At 36.0% G+C, this 19,240-nt stretch overlaps 1 protein-coding gene and 1 long non-coding RNA gene across 2 annotated transcripts in view; one reads left to right on the top strand and one right to left on the bottom strand.

Moving 5' to 3' along the window:
• LOC134754159 (uncharacterized) overlaps positions 1-19,240 on the bottom strand; it is a 108,444-nt gene that overhangs the window by 3,054 nt on the left and 86,150 nt on the right. Inside the window, exons 9-11 of the mRNA XM_063690280.1 lie at positions 13,642-13,793; positions 13,451-13,566; positions 98-256 (exon numbers count right to left, since the gene is read on the bottom strand). Coding sequence (XP_063546350.1) covers positions 98-256; positions 13,451-13,566; positions 13,642-13,793 — 427 coding nt within the window. The remainder of the gene's footprint in view (positions 1-97; positions 257-13,450; positions 13,567-13,641; positions 13,794-19,240) is intronic.
• Positions 1-19,240, top strand: part of LOC134754504 (uncharacterized) — a 579,708-nt gene that overhangs the window by 536,005 nt on the left and 24,463 nt on the right. The gene's annotated exons all lie outside the window — the stretch shown is intronic.

The following is a 19,240-nucleotide window of genomic DNA, read 5'->3' as shown; positions in this document are numbered from 1 at the left end:
TCGCTAATCGTAACAGTTTGAAAAAATAAATAAACGTAGTACTTTTAGGGTGGTAAAAGCGATTCTCAACACGTATCTGAAAAAATAAATAAAGTACCTTGTGCTCTGTTAACCACTTTTGGCTTTTGTGTTGTCGGCATAAGCGTAAACTCGTATAAAGGGTCTCGGACAAATTTCGTCATATTATTAGGCAAGGTGTTAATCCAAAACTTGGTATAGCGGGATCTGTAAAAACTGCTTACTAAAGGCGGAATTTCTGAAATAAAAATATTTTTTATTAATTAACTAATCCATAATTGATCTGAATTATTCCTTAATTATTTTAATTTGACAAACAACGGGGTAAAAGACCCAAATATGTATTGCGGTATGGGGTGGAAACATTTAACACTGTAAGATGAAGCCATGTTTACAGACAGCAGACCCATTTCCTTATTGCAAATTCTTCCATTCGTACATATTCATTGGATTGCCTGATCTCGTAAATGGCAGCAAGCAATGTACTTATAAAACTTCATTTAATAAAATAAAAAAATCGGTTATTAAATATTAATTTTACATTTTATTAATATAAGCTTATACACAGCAATTAGTGTGCAATTTAATAGCAGTTAGTTTATATTAGATTAACTTGAGTACATAATTTATAAAAATAGGTTATAAACAGTCACCAGAACCTCAAGCAAGCAAACATACCAAGTAGTCGGTCAAAAATCAACAACAAAGTCCGAATGTTGGACCAACACTGCGAGTAGAATCCTCTTATAGATTTGGTTTCATATTTTCTTAATGTGATTGGTTTAAATGTAAAGCTGAGATTAAAAATAATGGACAATTATACTAAATTGAAATAATTCTTCTCAATTATATTTTTATTGAGTTTTCCAGTTTAATAAGAATCTGCTACGAAGTTTATTTTTGAAGTAAACTTTACAGTTAATTTTGAATGAAGGTGGATGTCAAGGGAAGTCATGTCGATTAGCGACCAAAAGATAGCGTGATTTCCATACCCCGGGGTTTTCGGTGTGGAAATAATTTGAAAAATAAACAGACAGGTTAGTCTGAGAAAATATCATATAATGCCTAATGAATAACCAACTCTCTGCGAATTGTATACCCACTATGATATACAGATACAATTTTGCTTTTACTCATGCTTTAACTTTACTACGAATAATTTTTAATAAAAAAAAAACCGCCTTCAATGGGGGATGCCGTTGAAAGGTTACTTATTGTTGATGGTGCACTCCAGACAATGAAATAAAAAAGACAGCATCTTTTGCCTAACTAAAATGAGGTAAAACCGCCCACGTTTCTAGTAGCATTTCGTTTCGTCATAGTTCTAACCTAACCTAACCCAATGTTCAGATAGCATTTCGTTTTTGTGAGGATCGCAGTTCAAAAAAAAGTTCAGGTCCAAGTTTGGGGCTGGGTCCATAACGAAGAGAATAAATCGCCAAACGTGAACTATGTGTCGTTGAAGAGTTCCATTCTGATCATCATCAGCAGTTCCACTTCATCAAATGTCACTTTTTTATGTAAAAGCTGGATTTGTTGATGAAAATACAAAAAATCACTATATGTATGCCTTTCTCATTTGAGGAGTTACCTCGATTCCTCATGGATCCCATCATCAGAACTCGAGCTTGACAAAAATGTGTCTTGAAAACCTAACTTGCTTACCAATCATAACGAAGAGGACAAATCGCCAAACGTGAACTATGCGTCGTTAAAGAGTTCCATTCTGATATTTCTGATCATCATCAGCAGTTGCACTTCATCAAATGTCACTTTTTTTACAAAAATCACTATATGTATGCCTTCCACATTTGAGGAGTTCCCTCGATTCCTCATGGATCTCATCATCAGAACTCGAGCTTGACAAAAATGTGTCTTGAAAACCTAACTTGCTTACCAATCATAACGAAGAGGACAAATCGCCAAACGTGAACTATGCGTCATTGAAGAGTTCCGTTCTGATCATCATCAGCAGTTCCACTTCATCAAATGTCACTTTTTTAAATGTAAATGCTTGATTTGTTGATGAAAATACTAAAATCGCCTTTAACATTTGAGGAGTTCCCTCGATTCCTCATGGATCCCATCATCAGAACTGCGTTTTGACCAAAACGGGACCAATCTGTATGTATATACTTACAATAAAATAAAAAAAAATTCAAAATCGGTCCAGTAATGACGGAGTTAAGGAGTAACAAACATTAAAAAAAAAAAACAACCGAATTGATAACCTCCTCCTTTTGAAATCTTGAAGTCGGTTAAAAAGATGAAACGTAATGGTGGACTGAGCGAATAAAAGGAGAGAATTATTGCTTGACAAAAATGTGTCTTGAAAACCTAACTTGCTTACCAATCATAACGAAGAGGACAAATCGCCAAACGTGAACTATGCGTCGTTAAAGAGTTCCATTCTGATATTTCTGATCATCATCAGCAGTTGCACTTCATCAAATGTCACTTTTTTTACAAAAATCACTATATGTATGCCTTTCACATTTGAGGAGTTCCCTCGATTCCTCATGGATCTCATCATCAGAACTCGAGCTTGACAAAAATGTGTCTTGAAAACCTAACTTGCTTACCAATCATAACGAAGAGGACAAATCGCCAAACGTGAACTATGCGTCATTGAAGAGTTCCGTTCTGATCATCATCAGCAGTTCCACTTCATCAAATGTCACTTTTTTAAATGTAAATGCTTGATTTGTTGATGAAAATACTAAAATCGCCTTTAACATTTGAGGAGTTCCCTCGATTCCTCATGGATCCCATTATCAGAACTGCGTTTTGACCAAAACGGGACCAATCTGTATGTATATACTTACAATCAAAAAAAAAAAATCAAAATCGGTCCAGAAATGACGGAGTTAAGGAGTAACAAACATTTAAAAAAAAAACAACCGAATTGATAACCTCCTCCTTTTGAAATCTTGAAGTCGGTTAAAAAGATGAAACGTAATGGTGGACTGAGCGAATAAAAGGAGAGAATTATACCTTCGATATTAGTTTAATTATCAATATAAATTTACAATACTTAAATAAGAAAATCACAGCAATGACACAACCAATCAATAAAAACCTGAAGTAATGAAATGACAATTCTAAATTTGAATTAGAATTATAATAGACAGATAAGAAAAATAAACATGATGCTGCAAAGAGTCTGCAACGACTGCAACATCCTGCCCCTCGTGTAGCTAGTTATGCACCAACTAATCTAAGTACAATAATTAAGCCTTAGGTGGCAAGTCTAATTAGTTTTTTATGGGGACGGCGAAGCGTACCCCCAGTCGTCGCAACGTTCACGCCATCTTTTCCGGGAAACATATTGGTTACTCTTCCTTTTGGCCATGTTCAGGCGCCACAGTGATTCATCCACTATTGTCACCGCATCTCCTATTTGGTTCCTGACCAGGATCTCCCTTTACGTTTATTCGTGTTTGCATAGTTGGCAAGACTTCACGCACCCAGCGTTTCCAAAAGTGGTCTGATAACCTGATTGCCTTCTTCCACTCTGAGCGGCCTAACGGTCTTCTAAGGTCGATGACAGGATTTGGATTGATGGACACCCAGTTAGGAAGTAGAAGTCCTCTGGGTCTGTGGCACGTGCGCCAGCGGACGAGAATTCGCAATCGCTTCAGCTTCCATCAGCAGTGTTATTAGTCTTTCCTGTCCTTGGGAAACCTTTCGTTAAGTGTTGCCTTCAGTGCCACTTTTACTGTTCTTACGAGACGCTCCCAACATCCACCAAAAGACGGCGCTGCAGCGGGAAAAAAACTCCACTTGATTCCTCTGGTCGCTGCTTCGATGGAGGCGGTCCCATTGTCTGAGTAAATTGTAATCGATTCATTTAAAGTTTAAGGATGAATATAAGATAAAACAATTTTAAATGTAGTAAATGTTACTTACAAAACTTGTATTGTACCTACTTACTATGCTCTGCATTGCGCAATAACAAAGCAAGTTCAGACCTAACCCGCTATGGCGTGGCGTGCGCTTGTTTCGCCGCTATTATGCTCTCATTGTAGCTATTTATTGCGTGTTACGGTTAATTATGGAAGATTTTGATTTACGATCTATGACATGCCATTGAAGGCAGTACTTGACCTACCCTTGATACCTCGTCTGGAAATCAAACGCCTCAAGCTCATTATGGCGGAATCTAAAGAAAGGCTGTGTACTAATTCCAGGTGTAATGCCCTTGTGAGCCATGTACAGTAAAGGATGACTCACGTTAGACCGGGCCGGAGCTTCCGGCGCTTACTTTTCTATGATATGACAGGTGATCACGTGATGCTTTCCATAGAAAACGAAGCGCCGGAAGCTCCTGCCCAGTCACGGCCCGGTCTAACGTGAGTCATCCTTAAAGGGCCACGGATCCTTTTTTTATGGCGGCGGCCCATAGTAACATTAACAGGGCTAGCTACTAGCTAGTAGAATTTTTATTTCGTGCTTCAACCTTCGTGGAGGTAGGACACGCCAGCTGCGAGCGTCTACTTTAACATCTTGTCGAGGTTAGGGAGTTTTTTCTTTCGGGCTTAACCTTATTCCTTATTCAGTATAATCAGTATTAGTGGATATAATATATTCATATATATATTTTGATAGATATTCTCCGGCACTTTGTCTCGCCCTTGGTACCATTTACTCTCATTGATGCTAAGGCATCCTCTCCTACTATGATTTTATATTGTTCTCTGGTCATTTGCTTCGGGTTTGATCTATGATTAACTGTGTGTTCTTATTTGGATTTATTTATTAGTTTACCCGATCCTTCATTTAATTCAAACTGATTATTTTCTTCGCCTTACGGATTCTCTTCCGCCAACACAAGAATTCGGATAAAGGTTCCTTATCGTAACTGGATTGAATGTTCTGTTCAGGCTCCTTTTTTTAATGCTGTGTTGTCCTTCATATAAGAGCCTCTACGTTTTAGTGATCCATTATTGTCATGCGCCAAATCAGCCACTTCTCGCATCTCAAAGCAGGCGGCTTTGTGCACGATGATAATGTCTGCCGCTAACTCAGCAGCTTCGTCGACGCCATCTTGTGAGTCGATGTAGTCATCCATGTAGTGGCTAAACAAAATGGCGTCCACGGCTTGTGGATACAAATCACTATGTTCAAGAGCATTTTTTCTATAAATTGCGCAATATAGGGGGCTAAAGCAGGCACCGAAGATGACAGACGTCATTCTGTACTCCCTCTTCGCGTTCGCGAATTGTTCGCTTACGTAAGACGCAGCGTAAGTAGCTTAATCCTTTGCTATCATATTATTAATAAATGCGTTGTACGACCCACTGGGTCTTTTAGGATGTTCTTAAGGGACGAATTTGGTTCCAACAGACTTGGAAATCTAACATCGATTGGGATATCGAGCTCCCACAGACTGAAGCATCTAAGTGATTTGAATGGTTTCAAGACCCGTTTTTTTATTTAATAAGAAACAAACAGTCTCGTATATTATTATGTTACATTAGATACGATGATTAAAAACAGAAGGGGAAACATGTTGGGGCACCTGATACGGCACGATACTTACATAGTCTATAATAGAAGGAAGAATAGAAAAAAGGAGAGGCAGAGGAAGTCCGAGACGTGCGTTTTTGGACCAAGCCAAAGAGACAATCAACGTAGTGACGTATCAGGAGCTCAAAACAGCGGCAGAAAGAAGAACGCAGTGGCGGTTACTTCACCGACAAGAGCCAGGCTCTTAAGAGTTATGATGATTATGATGATGATAGATACAATATACAAGATACAATATTTTCATTTTTGGTTTCATTTGAAAGAATTGCATGTAGAACAGACCATGAGTGTATTAAAAAATAAAAAAAACTGTAATTTGTAGTCAAATATTGCTGTTACAAACTGACAATTTAAACTTTCGCGCCAAAACGGATCTACAGTTCTTGTGACGTCACTCATGCTTGTCACTTGTCACAAGCAATTTTTTTGTTCGTCTGTGGTTCCCATGTGGTTCCTCTCTTGATAGCCATACTTGTTATGAACAAAATGCTGCACTTCATGATAAAAGCAAGCCGCTTTGCACAGTGATAGTAGGGACCAAACTGAGTGATTTGACCCGCAGCAGTGGCAGTTTCACCCTTTAGGAACAGAGATGGCGCCACTTCTTTAAAAATTATTTCAAAAAATTCTACAAGCTAAACCAATGAACCGATTTAAATGTTTAATATCTCAAATGAAAGCTCATTATATACATTACTTTTAAAAAAATACTCAAAAATTATATACTGAATAATTTTGACAAAAAAGGCATCTTAAATTTTTATTTTTTACTCGATTGATAGTTTTTACTTGATTTCTCAAAAAAAGTGTATTGAACATGAATAGTTTAATGCATGTATATATTACTGAATAAATAACAAGTATTATAAAAAAAACCGACACCGATACCTCTCATACTTCACGAAATATGAAAGTTTGAATGTGAGTGTAAATTTCTTCAAAATATATTTCAAAAAATTCTACAAGCTAAACTTATTGACCGATTTCAATGTTTAATATCTCAAATAAAAGGTCATTATATACATTACTTATAAAAAATACACAAAAAACATATACTGAATACTTTTGACAAAAAAACGGCATCTTAAGTTTTTTTTTCTTACTCGATTGATAGTTTTTACTTGATTTCTTTAAAAAAAATGGAACATGAATAGTTATATACACACATATAGTACTGAGTATATAAAAAGTATTACAAAAAAACCCGACACCGATACCTTTCATTCTTCACGAAATATTTAAGTTCAATTATGCACACTCTTACAAATAAATTTATTTAAAAGAAATCTTCAACCGCAGTAAGAGCACTGATTTTAATATGAAATGTGTCATATGAAAAGAAATTACCCAATTTATTTTAATAAATAAATTAATTAAACCTGAATAGTTTTTTCCTGGTGCTGAATTACAAAAAAAATATAACAAAATAGAAATTATTTTTATTTAAAGTGACTACATTCGTAAACAAAAAACTTAAATGTCCTCTTCGGGTTCACCGAATAGATGTATAACTGAAAAAGAAAAGTCGTTTTGAGGTACTCGTACCATTCCAATGCTACAAAAATCACCGATCATACATGAACTGGTTGCTGTAGATTACTGTTGAATTATTTTTGTGCCTAGCTGATTACCATTAAACCTATAATTTTGTGCCAAACCTATAATCAGTGGCCAGCATGCAAAATAACCCTGGGTTGAAAATTACATTAACTTACTTTTGATTTGTACAGCTACCTTTGCATGATTTACACTGGGCTGTGCATGGTAAGCTGACGCGACGACACCCACAACGCATAGTTTCGCAGCTAGATTTGCAGCCACAATGGTCCAAGAGGCTTAATTGCGACCAAATCGCTGTAACTGCCGACCATTCTAGAGTCCAACTCTCTTTTTCCTTAGTCCATCCCTAAGATGTACATGGTATGGAAACTTCTGGTTTCAGAGGAGCGTTTCCCCATATCTGGCCCGCTTGGTAAGCTGCTCGAAGTGCATGTTTATAGAGAGCGGCTGATGTAGGTGGCAGAGGCTGGTCACAAGCTTGTTGTTTGAAATTGTCACTATAGCAAAACAATAACACAAATCTAGGGTTACCTTATACTTAAATTAAAATATGTAGGTACACACCTGAAAACAGACAAAATCAAAAACTTAAAAGTTGACTTACTCCTATTTTCCCGTCTTTTATAGTGGCCAGAGAAAGGCAGCACGATCTGAACGAATTCTTCCAGTACGAAAACCAAATTTGTCCACCTTCGTTGTCAGTCAATGGAGGGCTTCGTTCAGGGAACAAATTTGGCCGAGAAATTGGAACCTGCCAACCCTGCCACCTACATCAGCTGCTCTCTATAAACATGCACTTCGAGCAGCTTACCAAGCGGGCCATATATGGGGAAACGCTCTGAAATCAGAAGTTTCCATACCATGTCCATCTTCTTGGGGATGGACTAAGGAAAAAGAGAGTTGGGCTCCAGAATGGTCGGCAGTTACAGCGATTTGGTCGCAATTAAGCTTCTTGGACCATTGTGGCTGCAAATCTGGCTGCGAAACTAAGCGTTGTGGGTGTCGTCGCGTCAGCTTACCGTGCACAGCCCAGTGTAAATCATGCAAAGGTGGCTGTACAAATCAAAAGTAAGTTAATGTAATTTAAACCACTGGTCTGGCACAAAATTATGGGTTTAATGGTAATCAGCTAGGCACAAAAATAATTCAACAGTAATCTACAGCAATCAGTTCATGTATGATCGGTGATTATGTAGTATTGAAATGGTACGAGTACTTCAAAACGACTTTTCTTTTTCAGTTCTACATCTATCGGTGAACCCGAGGAGGACATTTAAGTTTTTTGTTTACATAATTATGTAGTCACTTTAAATAAAAATAATTTCGATTTTGTTATATTTTTTTGTAATTCAGCACCAGGAAAAAACTAAATTCAGTTTTTATTTATTTATTTTTTATTTATTTATTAAAATAAATTTGGTGATTTCTTTTAATATGACACATTTCATATTAAAATCAGTGCACTTACTGCGGTTGAAGATTTCTTTTAAATAAATTTATTTGTAAGAAAGTGCATAATTGAACTTAAATATTTCGTGAAGAATGAAAGGTATCGGTGACGGGTTTTTTTGTAATACTTTTTATATACTCAGTACTATATATGTACATTTGTTAAACTATTCGTTCCATAATTATTTTTTAAGAAATCAAATAAAAACCATCAATCGAGTAAGAAAAAAAAACTTAAGATGCCGTTTTTTGCCAAAAGTATTCAGTATATGTTTTTTGAGTATTTTTTTATAAGTAATGTATATAATGAGCTTTTATTTGGGATATTAAACATTGAAATCTGTCAAATAGTTTAGCTTGTAGGATTTTTTGCAATATATTTTGAAGAAATTTACACTCACATTCAAACTTTCATATTTCGTGAAGTATGAGATGTATCGGTGTAGGGTTTTTTGTATAATACTTGTTATTTATTCAGTAATATATACATGCAATAAAATATTCATGTTCCGTACATTTTTTTTTGAGAAATCAAGTAAAAACTATCAAGTATTTTTTTAAAGTAATGTATATAATGAGCTTTCGTTTGAGATATTAAACATTTAAATGGGTTCATTAGTTCAGCTTTTAGAATTTTTTGAAATATTTTTTAAAGAAGTGGCGCCATCTCTGTTCCTAAGGGGTGAAACTTGCGCTGCTGCGGGTCAAATCACTCAGTTTGGTCCCTTCTAGCACTGTGCAAAGCGGCTTGCTTTTATCATGAAGTGCAGCATCCGGGCAAAAAATGGCCATAACAAGTATGACTATGATGTCAGTTACCCAATTTTGACTTTTGATTTAATTTTTTGAATAAATAAAAATAAAAGCACTGTAAACTATTAAAAAACCGGCCAAGTGTGAGTCGGACTCGCGCACCGAGGGTTCCATACTTTTTAGTATTTGTTGTTATAGCGGCAACTAAAATACATCATCTGTGAAAATTTCACCTGTTAGCTAACACGGTTTATGAGATACAGCCTGGTGACAGACAGACAGACAGACGGACAGACGGAGAGACGGACAGAGGGACAGCGGAGTCTTAGTTATAGGGTCCCGTTTTTACCCTTTCGGTACGGAACCCTAATAACATAGATCTAGGTAAAAAGGGGTAGATATGTGACGTTAATAGTTGACAAAACTAAAATCTGGTCCAGCACCCACACATTTGCAAATACTACACACCGTTATAATGAATATGTGCACAACGAGCAACAGGGATAACCGAATACAGTTAACACAACTGTGCAAGCGAGACCCCTATATTTTAAGTATTGCTCGAGGTGCAATAGAGATAAACTTATAACACATACAGATGTGTAGGCGAGACTTACATACTTCTTACATTGTCGTCTTAAGGTGACATTAAGTTATTTAGATTTTTTTTAAATATCTCTATTTGATATTATCTAATCTTAGTCCGTCTCTCTCACGCAAATATATGAGCGAGCGAGTTGCACTGAGATTAATATCGAATCATTGAGTATCATATTTTAAAGCATAAAATTGACCCTCGTTTTATACTTCTGAAACCCTGGTCAAGTATTCGCCATGTTAAACGCCGATTAATATGGGAGTTGGCACAACATGGCGGAACTAAACAGCGTCTGAAGGGCCTTAAGGACTGGTTTACCACCCGCCTTCAGGAGTTCGGCCGTAATTCCGTCATCACCTGGGGCTTTGCCATTCTTAAGCTGTTTGAGAGCCATACTAATCTCGTACAGGCTGACGTCCGGGATATCTTCGGTATAGTGTCGAGTTAGTCTAGCTCTAGGGTCTCTAGCTAGATCCATGACGGGTGCTCGGGTTGTTGTGTATAACTGTCCATAGAACTTCTCGACTTCTCCCAAGAGCTCAGGTTTGGATGAGATGATCCTGCCGTCGCCGTCGTCGTCTTCAAACCTAATATTAGTAAATATTATAGCTGCAGCTTCCCTATTGCGCTATTGTAGTTACTAATATAGTATACTTGCAGTTTCCTTAATGTAAACCTAAACATTAAAACATTAAAGTATTTATACGAATTATCGAATTATTCTTTAAAAACCTTTTAAACTTTTTCTTCGTTTAAGATCCCGCTGTTTGTTTGGTATTCAAAGATCCAGAGGCTCGGAGCCTTCCTAACGAGAATTGCACGTCCTTGCAGATGCGAGTGAGCTTGCCTACGCCTGCGTTGCATATTGGCGATTGGTACACTCTCATGGTAATGTCGAGCTCACTCTCGTCGCAAGCAAAACGAGGGTCTCTTCCCTGAAACCGATGTCAATCCCGCGTTTGGAACTGCAAGCCGCTATGATAGCTTCCCGAATCGCACTCGTTATCAAGGACAGCCATCGCAAAAAACCAACGCGTACATATTTTTGGACCGATTCGATGACTGTCCTCCAATGGTTGCAAGAGCTTAGCTTAACGATAATATAAATAACTCCTTACTGGTAAAGTTTGTGTGAAGTTGAACGTTGCCGTTATGTCAATTCTGATTAAAGACTATTAGAAGTATTAGAACAAATTAAATTATTTTCAGAAAATATTTTAATTAAACTAACTTAGCGGTTTCACTCACGTATTTTTAGTCACTCGCGCGACATCCGCAAGATGTCGTCCGTAGCGGTTGCGGCACTCTTCCAGTCTTGCTTGTATATTTTCAAAGACTTAACAAGACTTTCGTGTTAAGAGATTTCCTGGCTCCGAAACTTCACGAATCGTATGGTTACAACAACAACAACACGTGGTTTCAGCAAGACGGGGCCACCTGACAAGTAACGTGACCCTGGAAGTTTTGCGTGAAATATTTCCTCAAAAATTGATATCGAGGCGAGGCGAGGTGACATTGCTTGGACTCCGGAGCCCTGACTTAACTTCGGCAGACTTCTTTTTGTGGGGTTACTTGAAGAGTAAAGTATACTCCAATAATCCGACAACCACAGCAGAATTAAAGGAGAATATTCATCAAGAAATCTAATCAATATCTCCGCAACTTCTAACGAAAGTCTTTCAAAATTTACAAGCAAGACTGGAAGAGTGCCGCAACCGCTACGGACGACATCTTGATGATTTAATTTTTAAAACGTAAAATTTACTTCTTTATCTACACACATATCATAAACCCTCTATGATGCCTTCAAAATCCGTAAATAATGGCCAACATTAAGATAAACTGTTTTGTTACAGCAAATTTTTTATCTGTGAAAATGTTATTATTGCTAAATAATAACATCGATTTCGATAATATTATTTTATATATACAGCTGTCAATCACAATGAAAAAATCAACGATGATCAAACTCTGGTCAACGTGGGACTCGAACCCACATCCTTGGATTGCCGGTCCAATGAGTTACCAAATGCGCCAGCTGACCATCCGTCAATCGACGCGAATTTAATCATTGCAACTGTGACGACGTCGTATTAAGGTTCACAACCTTGACCACCTGTGAACCTTAATAAGCAGATGTCGCTAGTGACAGAGTTGATCATCGTTGATTTTTTCATTGTGATTGACAGCTGTATATACAATTTATAGATTGTAATAATGTGGTACGTCCCACAATAAAAAAGGAAAAATATATTAACATTTAAATATTATTTTATTCAAATTTTGAACGTCTCTGAAAAACAAAGAAATTTGATTTGACCTCTATTCTAATATCAGTCGAGATGACGTTTTATTCGAAATGAAATGTCAATTGCATACAAATTTGACAAATCTTGCTTGTTAGTTGGTATCGAACGATATGGCAATCGACCCCCACTCTAGTTTGTCTCAGAATTTAAAAAAAAACTACGGATGCGTGACATGCGTGAAAAAAGTTTTCTTTGCCGCCATTTGACGTGCAGTTTATCTTTTAATTAGTTTGTAAATAAAAAAAATATTTGCTTTGTTGTTTTTAAAGTAACTAGCAAAAGGTTCGTGTAAAATGTGCGATAAAGATATTTCGGAGACGCCACCTCATATCCGCGAATTCCGCCAGAAAGCAACTATGCCCCAATGTCGGCTGTAATATGAGGTTAGTGAATATATCATAGAAAGTTTATAATATGTGTGTAGATAAAGCAGTGTATGTAACTGTACATAATTAGGCATTAAAACACTCGTGTGATTCTTTTATGAAACTCAATACGTTCGTTTCATAAACCCCCACTCGAGTTTTAATGCCTTTCATTATGTAGCAGTCACATAAAATACTATTAGCCCAAATTCTAATTTTAATTTTTATTTAAAAACAATTTTTTTTAATGTATTTATTACTGGCCCATCCTGTATATAAATATAAATTATAAACTGAAATAATTGTCTTATACTATGAAAAAGTGACCAAGGCCTCTAGTGCCCCAGGCTGAAATCGAACCAGCTTCATCTGCTATCGCGGCAGGTGCCTGTGCCATACGGCCACCGCTCCACAGCGGCATAGGTCGAATTTTTCCAAGTATATGCACTTCTTACTGAAGAATTATGGCGCCCTCTGGCCATCCCTAACGTAGGTCAGTATGGGTCGACCTTCTAACTGGATCATCTCAGGTGATACCGAGCTAGGGAGAGAGAGGCAACCGTTTACTCACAGATCTTTAAAAAAAAAGAATGCATTTTTTTGCAAATTAGCTCTGTTTAGTTCTCACAATGAGTTTGAAGGGTGACGAGTTAGAAAAACATGTTTTTTTATTTTATTCCTATAAAAACAAAGCAAATATTCAGGTAATCTGAAAACTAGATCAAGAAATTCAGTTTGATTGGAATACCTAAATGGTTAGTTTTTGCAATTCAGCGTTAGTCCACATATATTTTTGTTATATTAAACATATTTAGTTAGGTACATACGCTACACGTGTTAGAAAAGTGGATTTAAATAAAAATGTTTACCTAATTTTAAATACGATTTATGCTCCTCGTTGTACTCTGGCCATTCAACGTTATATTGATCCCATTGCCTACGGTCTAAAGTAAAATATTCGTTTACACTCTGCGTATTGGGCGTCCTGAAAAATTAAGTAAGTTTATATATATAATCGAAATAGCTTATTTGCAAGTATAATTGTTAAAATTATGCTCACCCAATTTTTACAAAGTTAGTCCATAATCTCATTATAGCTTCACTCAGCAGTTTTTCTTTCGGTGTGTATTCGGAATGAAAGTGATTATTGGCACCCCCCAGAGGTGCTCCCAATACATAAGGCAATTCTTCTCCGTGGACACTTTTATTTAGCTGCAATATAATATAATGATTTATGAAAGTCCAATACACTCCAGAGCAATAAAAACAGATCACTATGTATTGTATAGGAGTCTCTATACTAGATGAGCCGTTTTATTATGGTCCCATAGCCATAGTTTGTCTGTATGTCACAGCCATTTATCTCAAAATTTTGGAATATAGGTGTATTTTGTGATCCGCTACTAAATTTGAACATTACAATTAATAATATGTATATAAAAATGAAAGCCTAATAAGATCATTTTGTTGACCGTCCATCCGTCTGTCTGTCAAGACCCTTTATTTCGGGAACGTGTATCGAGTTGAAATTAAAACCATAATATAAAATACTCGTCTACAGTCCCTTGAAGCTGTGAAAAAAATCAGACTTCTAAGTTAACGTAAAACAAGATACGGCCGTTTATGCCGCAAAAATAGTTATTTGTTATACAAGGGTGCAAAGTTGTATTTTACCCGCGAGTGTGGATTAAAACACGAGCAAGCGAAAGGATTCTATAGTTGAACCACGAGCGAGGTGAGTGAGCGTAGCGAGTGTTTCAACACACGAGAAGTAAAATACATTTGCACCCGTGTGTAACACAAAACTTTTCACCTCACTATAGCGAGGAAAGTGCAACATGCAAAAAACAGCTCATAAAAAATAATTCTTTATTTATGTTAATTATAATCATAATCAATATAGTATAACATAATTTAAGATTGTAATTTACTACTTAAGATAACAAATCAGTCTTCATTTGTACATGCAACTAACTTAATAAATGTAATCATTATTTAACAATTCAGATTTTTTTAATCATCCTTTAAAATTGTAATTATTTAACAGTTCTGAAAATATGTACTTAACGTCCAGTAAAATTTTCATTAACTAATAAACATGCAAAATTAAACAGTGTAAATTACTTGTGCCAAATTCAGTTTAAATTCCCTTTAAAAATGTTAAGTGGCACTAAAAATTTAAAGTTATATTGCTACAATTTGATATGGTAATGTTTAGATTTTTTTGGGAACATTTATGCTTGTGTTGGTAACTTGGGTGTTACATAGTATAACATTATTTAAAATTGTAATTTACTAATTAAGATAACAAATCAGTCTTCATTTGTACATGCAACTAACTTAATTAATGTAATAATTATTTAACAATTCAGATTTTTTTTATCATCCTTTAAAATTGTAATTATTTAACAGTTCTGAAAATATGTAACGTCCAGTATAATTGTTATTAACTAATAAACATGCAAAATTAAACAGTGTAAATTACTTGTGGCAAATTCAGTTTAAATTCCCTTTAAAAATGTTAAGTGGCACTAAAAATTTAAAGTTATATTGCTACAATTTGACATGGTAATGGTTAGGTTTTTTTTGGGAACATATATGCTTGTGTTGGTAACTTGGGTGTTACTGTTATTGCATGGTAATTTATTCTCTTTATCCATGGTTTCTAAACTTTCTAAGGTAAATGTAGTAGAGTGAGCGGGAGAAATACAAGCAGCAGCAATTTCAACGGGGACTTCTTTGGTATCTGATGGACAACTTTCTAAGAGCAGTGCATCTCTAGAAGTGGATGGTCGGCTTAGTGCATCAGTGGCTAAATTGTTGAGCTTAATAATACTAACAACCTTTTGCATATTTTGGATTTGTTCTCAATCGAGTCTTCGAGGTACGCCACGGTGCTGGATTTCCAGCCACCGTGGCGCGTCAGTCTGCCAATAGAGTGGCCGATGTCCGTCTAAAACAATGTCCAGTGTATTGTTTGGGTGATGTTAGCCCCAGGAAAGATGCTATTTCGCGTTCCGACTTTCCTTTGCGGTAGCCAAGAAAAAATCTGTCCACTGATGTATTGGGCGGCCGCAGCTTTTGATATTTTTCAATAATTTTTACATATTCATCTCGTACTACAAAATTTCTTTCAATGTTTGTTTTTGTGTTCGGTAGTTTAAATAATAATAAGGTGTCAGAATGTTTCTCAACATCCTTTGCTCCGCTTATGCCAATGATGAGGATTACCTGAAAAATAAACAAAGAATTAGATTCGTACTAGATATGTACCACAACAGGTTTTGAGGCTTCTACCTTTATTGCATACACTAAGTTGTTTTAAGAAAAGTAAAATTTAACTTACTTTTGCTGCTCTGCCGTGTCAGACGTATCTCTGCTATCTCAAAAAACACAGTTTTGAGTAAATCGACTTTAAAGTTTTTGGTGAGCGTGAAAACTAATAAACTCATATATTTCGTGAGTTTATTAAGTGATTTTTAATATGTGTTTTGTGTTTCAATAGACGTGAAGAATAATATTTCTTTACTTTTTTTTTGTAAAAGTACATAGTTTTTGAAATAAACGCATAAACATAGTTTGGCGTAACTATGTTAAGTTAGATGAGTTCGTTGTATAAGCGCTCATAATAATTCGCGTGGCCACGGCTCGCGGGCTTATTGAGGTTTTCGTTTATCTAAAGTTAGAAGACTACTTTGTATCAACTTCTAGTAAAACGTGTAACCAGGGCATGGGGAATATTGAGGTGGTCACGCGTAGTTCTTTTATCTTTAGTTGTAAAAGTTCGTTGTATTAGTGCTCCTAGTAAAACGCGTAACCAGATTACAAAAGATAATCCATTTTATAATGTGCTAACTCACATTACATACAAGGAGCCCGATTTCCATCAGTCCTTACATAATTGTTTATAAAGTAGATCAATCGATTAGTGGAAAGAGCCTTATGTTTAATAGCGTATGCATGTATTGCATGTATGTATGTATGTATGTATGTATGTGTGTATGTGTGTGTTTGTATGTACTTTATTTAATATTTAATCCCAGTAAGTGTAAAAGGCGGAATTAACGGCAGAAGGTCAGTTACTCCAAAAATTTTAACCGCCTTAAAAAAAAGGTTCTCAGTTTGACCCGTATGTTTGTCCGCGATTATCTCGCGTTTGGCTGAACCGATTTTGATGCGGTTTTCAGAAAAGTGTTTGTTACATTCTGGAGAAGGTTTTAGTATACATAGAGCTGAGCTGATGCTGAACCCTGGCTGTACCTAGTGGAACTCAGGTTTGGTGCAACATAGGCACACGCTGTTTTGGTCATCCAACGTCTTAATGAGCACTTGGGGGAGCAGTACCCAAGATAAAGCTGATGCTGAACCCTGGCTGTACCTAGTGGAACTCAGGTGTGGTGCAACGTAGGCAAACGCTGTTTTGGTCATCCGACATGCCTTAATGAGCACTTGGGAGAGCAGTACCCAAGATAGAGCTGATGCTGAACCCCGGCTGTACCTAGTGGAACTCAGGTTTGGTGTAACATAGGCACACGCTGTTTTGGTCATCCAACACGTCTTAATGAGTACTTGGGAGAGCAGTTCCCAAGATAGAGCTGATGCTGAACCCCGGCTGTACCTAGTGGAACTCAGGTTTTGGTTCAGGTTTGGTGTAAATTTATTGTGGGTATTAGAAGATACCTAGTAAAAATATTAAGGTCAGTTACTTCAAAATTTTTATTCAGAATCAGAATCATTAACTATACGTTTCTATGTATTTGAAAATAACACACTCCAGTGTTCCACTATATGTTTAAACTAATATTTTGCCTCTACTGACACTGTTTGAAACTTTTTCTTGCTTTTAGTAATACAAATAAAAAGAAGAGTAAAAAAATTATGTTTTATAAATTATGTTCATAATTTTACTTACTTTTTATGCATTTATTAGTTATCTTCTACAAAAGAAAGAAACTACTACAGAAGGTTAACTTTAAAATTCCAATAAGTTTTATTTAATTTAGTTAGAATCAATATAATTTAAGATAGTTTTAGAATGCTTGTTTCTTAATAATTTATTGTAAAAAAAATGTGATATTAATTCTGTTTTTTATCTCCTCTTCTTATAGGCTTTAAGTTATGTTAATTAATTGTATAAACTCATTCGAGTCTGGGTTACCTACGAGACAGGCTAAGCCTAGTGTAGGAACCAGAGTAACCTGACTGTATTTTTCTATGCCAGGTACATTTTGTCAACTGTGTTTAATTTAAGTTAATCTTAACAACCCTGTAAATATTTTTGTGTACCTACAATAAATTTTTTGAAGATTTGAAGTATGTAACAAGATAGTACTCGTGCATTACTTATATTATATTGTCAGGTATAACTATCATTCAATTATTTTTGTTTGTCATTTTTTATTTTTTATTTACGTTAAGATTTTTGTAAGTAGGTACCTGTCGGGGCTTCTAACCTCCGTGGCGACCTGACATAGACCGACTCATTAACTGGCTGACTGACATACATAATTAGATTATTGGAACATTTGGAACGACCGACATTTAAATTCAAAATTAGACATGACAATCACAAGACCAGTTGACGACTAGTTCATGACAGACAGCGGACGACGACAAACAGTTCAGTACCTATGTATATTCTGTTTTTTTATTCCGTAGACTAAAATGACATTTCATGTGGTACTAAGAAATGTCATCTCATACACATGAAACGTCATTTTAGTCTACGGAATAAACAAACAGACCTTAGGTTATCTTAAGATTTAAATAATTACTCAAATCGGACCACGGGTCTCGGAGTAATCAGTGAACATACATAAAAAAAAAATAGCCACAACCGAATACAGAACCTCCTCCTTCTATGAAATTGAAGTCGGTTAAAAAGGAGCAAAAACCTTCTCCGAAACAGTTTTACTGTCTTATTTTATAGAATTAGCCAGCTCTAAAAAACCCAGCACTCTTTGGAGCATATTTTCTATGCTCAAATCGACACTAAAACTCAAAAAAGATATTCACATAGAAAAATACCCAAAGCTGTTGGCGTTCCTGAAAAAAACCGCTACCGGACACAGAGCAAAGAAATCAAAAAAAATCACAGCCGATTGTTTTGATGATAGTGATGATTTTTTTAATGTAGGATGTTCAGCGATTACTCCGAGACCCGTGGTCCGACTTGAACAATTCTTTTTTTGTTTGAAAGGAACTACCTCCAAGGTGGTCCCACATTAATCTGGTGCTGTTCTAATGATGGGATCCATGAGGAATTGAGGGAACTCCTCAATTTTTGAAGGCACATGTATGGTGATTTGGGTGTTTTCTTAAGCAACTCGAGCATTTTCTCTCGAAAACCACCAATTTGATGAAGTGGAGCTGATGATGATGATTGTTTTGATGATAATGATTTCAGCGATTACTCCGACACCCCTGATCCGATTTGAGTAATTCTTTTTCTGTTTGAAAGAAGTTACCTCCAAGGTGTTTTCGTAATATATTTTGTTTTGATCTGATGATGGAATCCGTGAGGAATTGAGGGAACTCCTCAATTTTTAAAGGCACCTGTATGGTGATTTCGGTGTTTTCTAAAGTAACTCAAGCATTTCCTCCCAAAAACCGCCAATTTGATGTAGTGCAACTGTAGCCTAACCACAAGTTTGACACTA

The sequence above is a fragment of the Cydia strobilella genome, chromosome Z (assembly GCF_947568885.1).
Source record: "Cydia strobilella chromosome Z, ilCydStro3.1, whole genome shotgun sequence".
Taxonomy (NCBI): domain Eukaryota; kingdom Metazoa; phylum Arthropoda; class Insecta; order Lepidoptera; family Tortricidae; genus Cydia; species Cydia strobilella.
The sequence above is the reverse complement of the archived record's forward strand: the minus strand, read 5'-3'. Positions and strand labels throughout refer to the sequence as shown.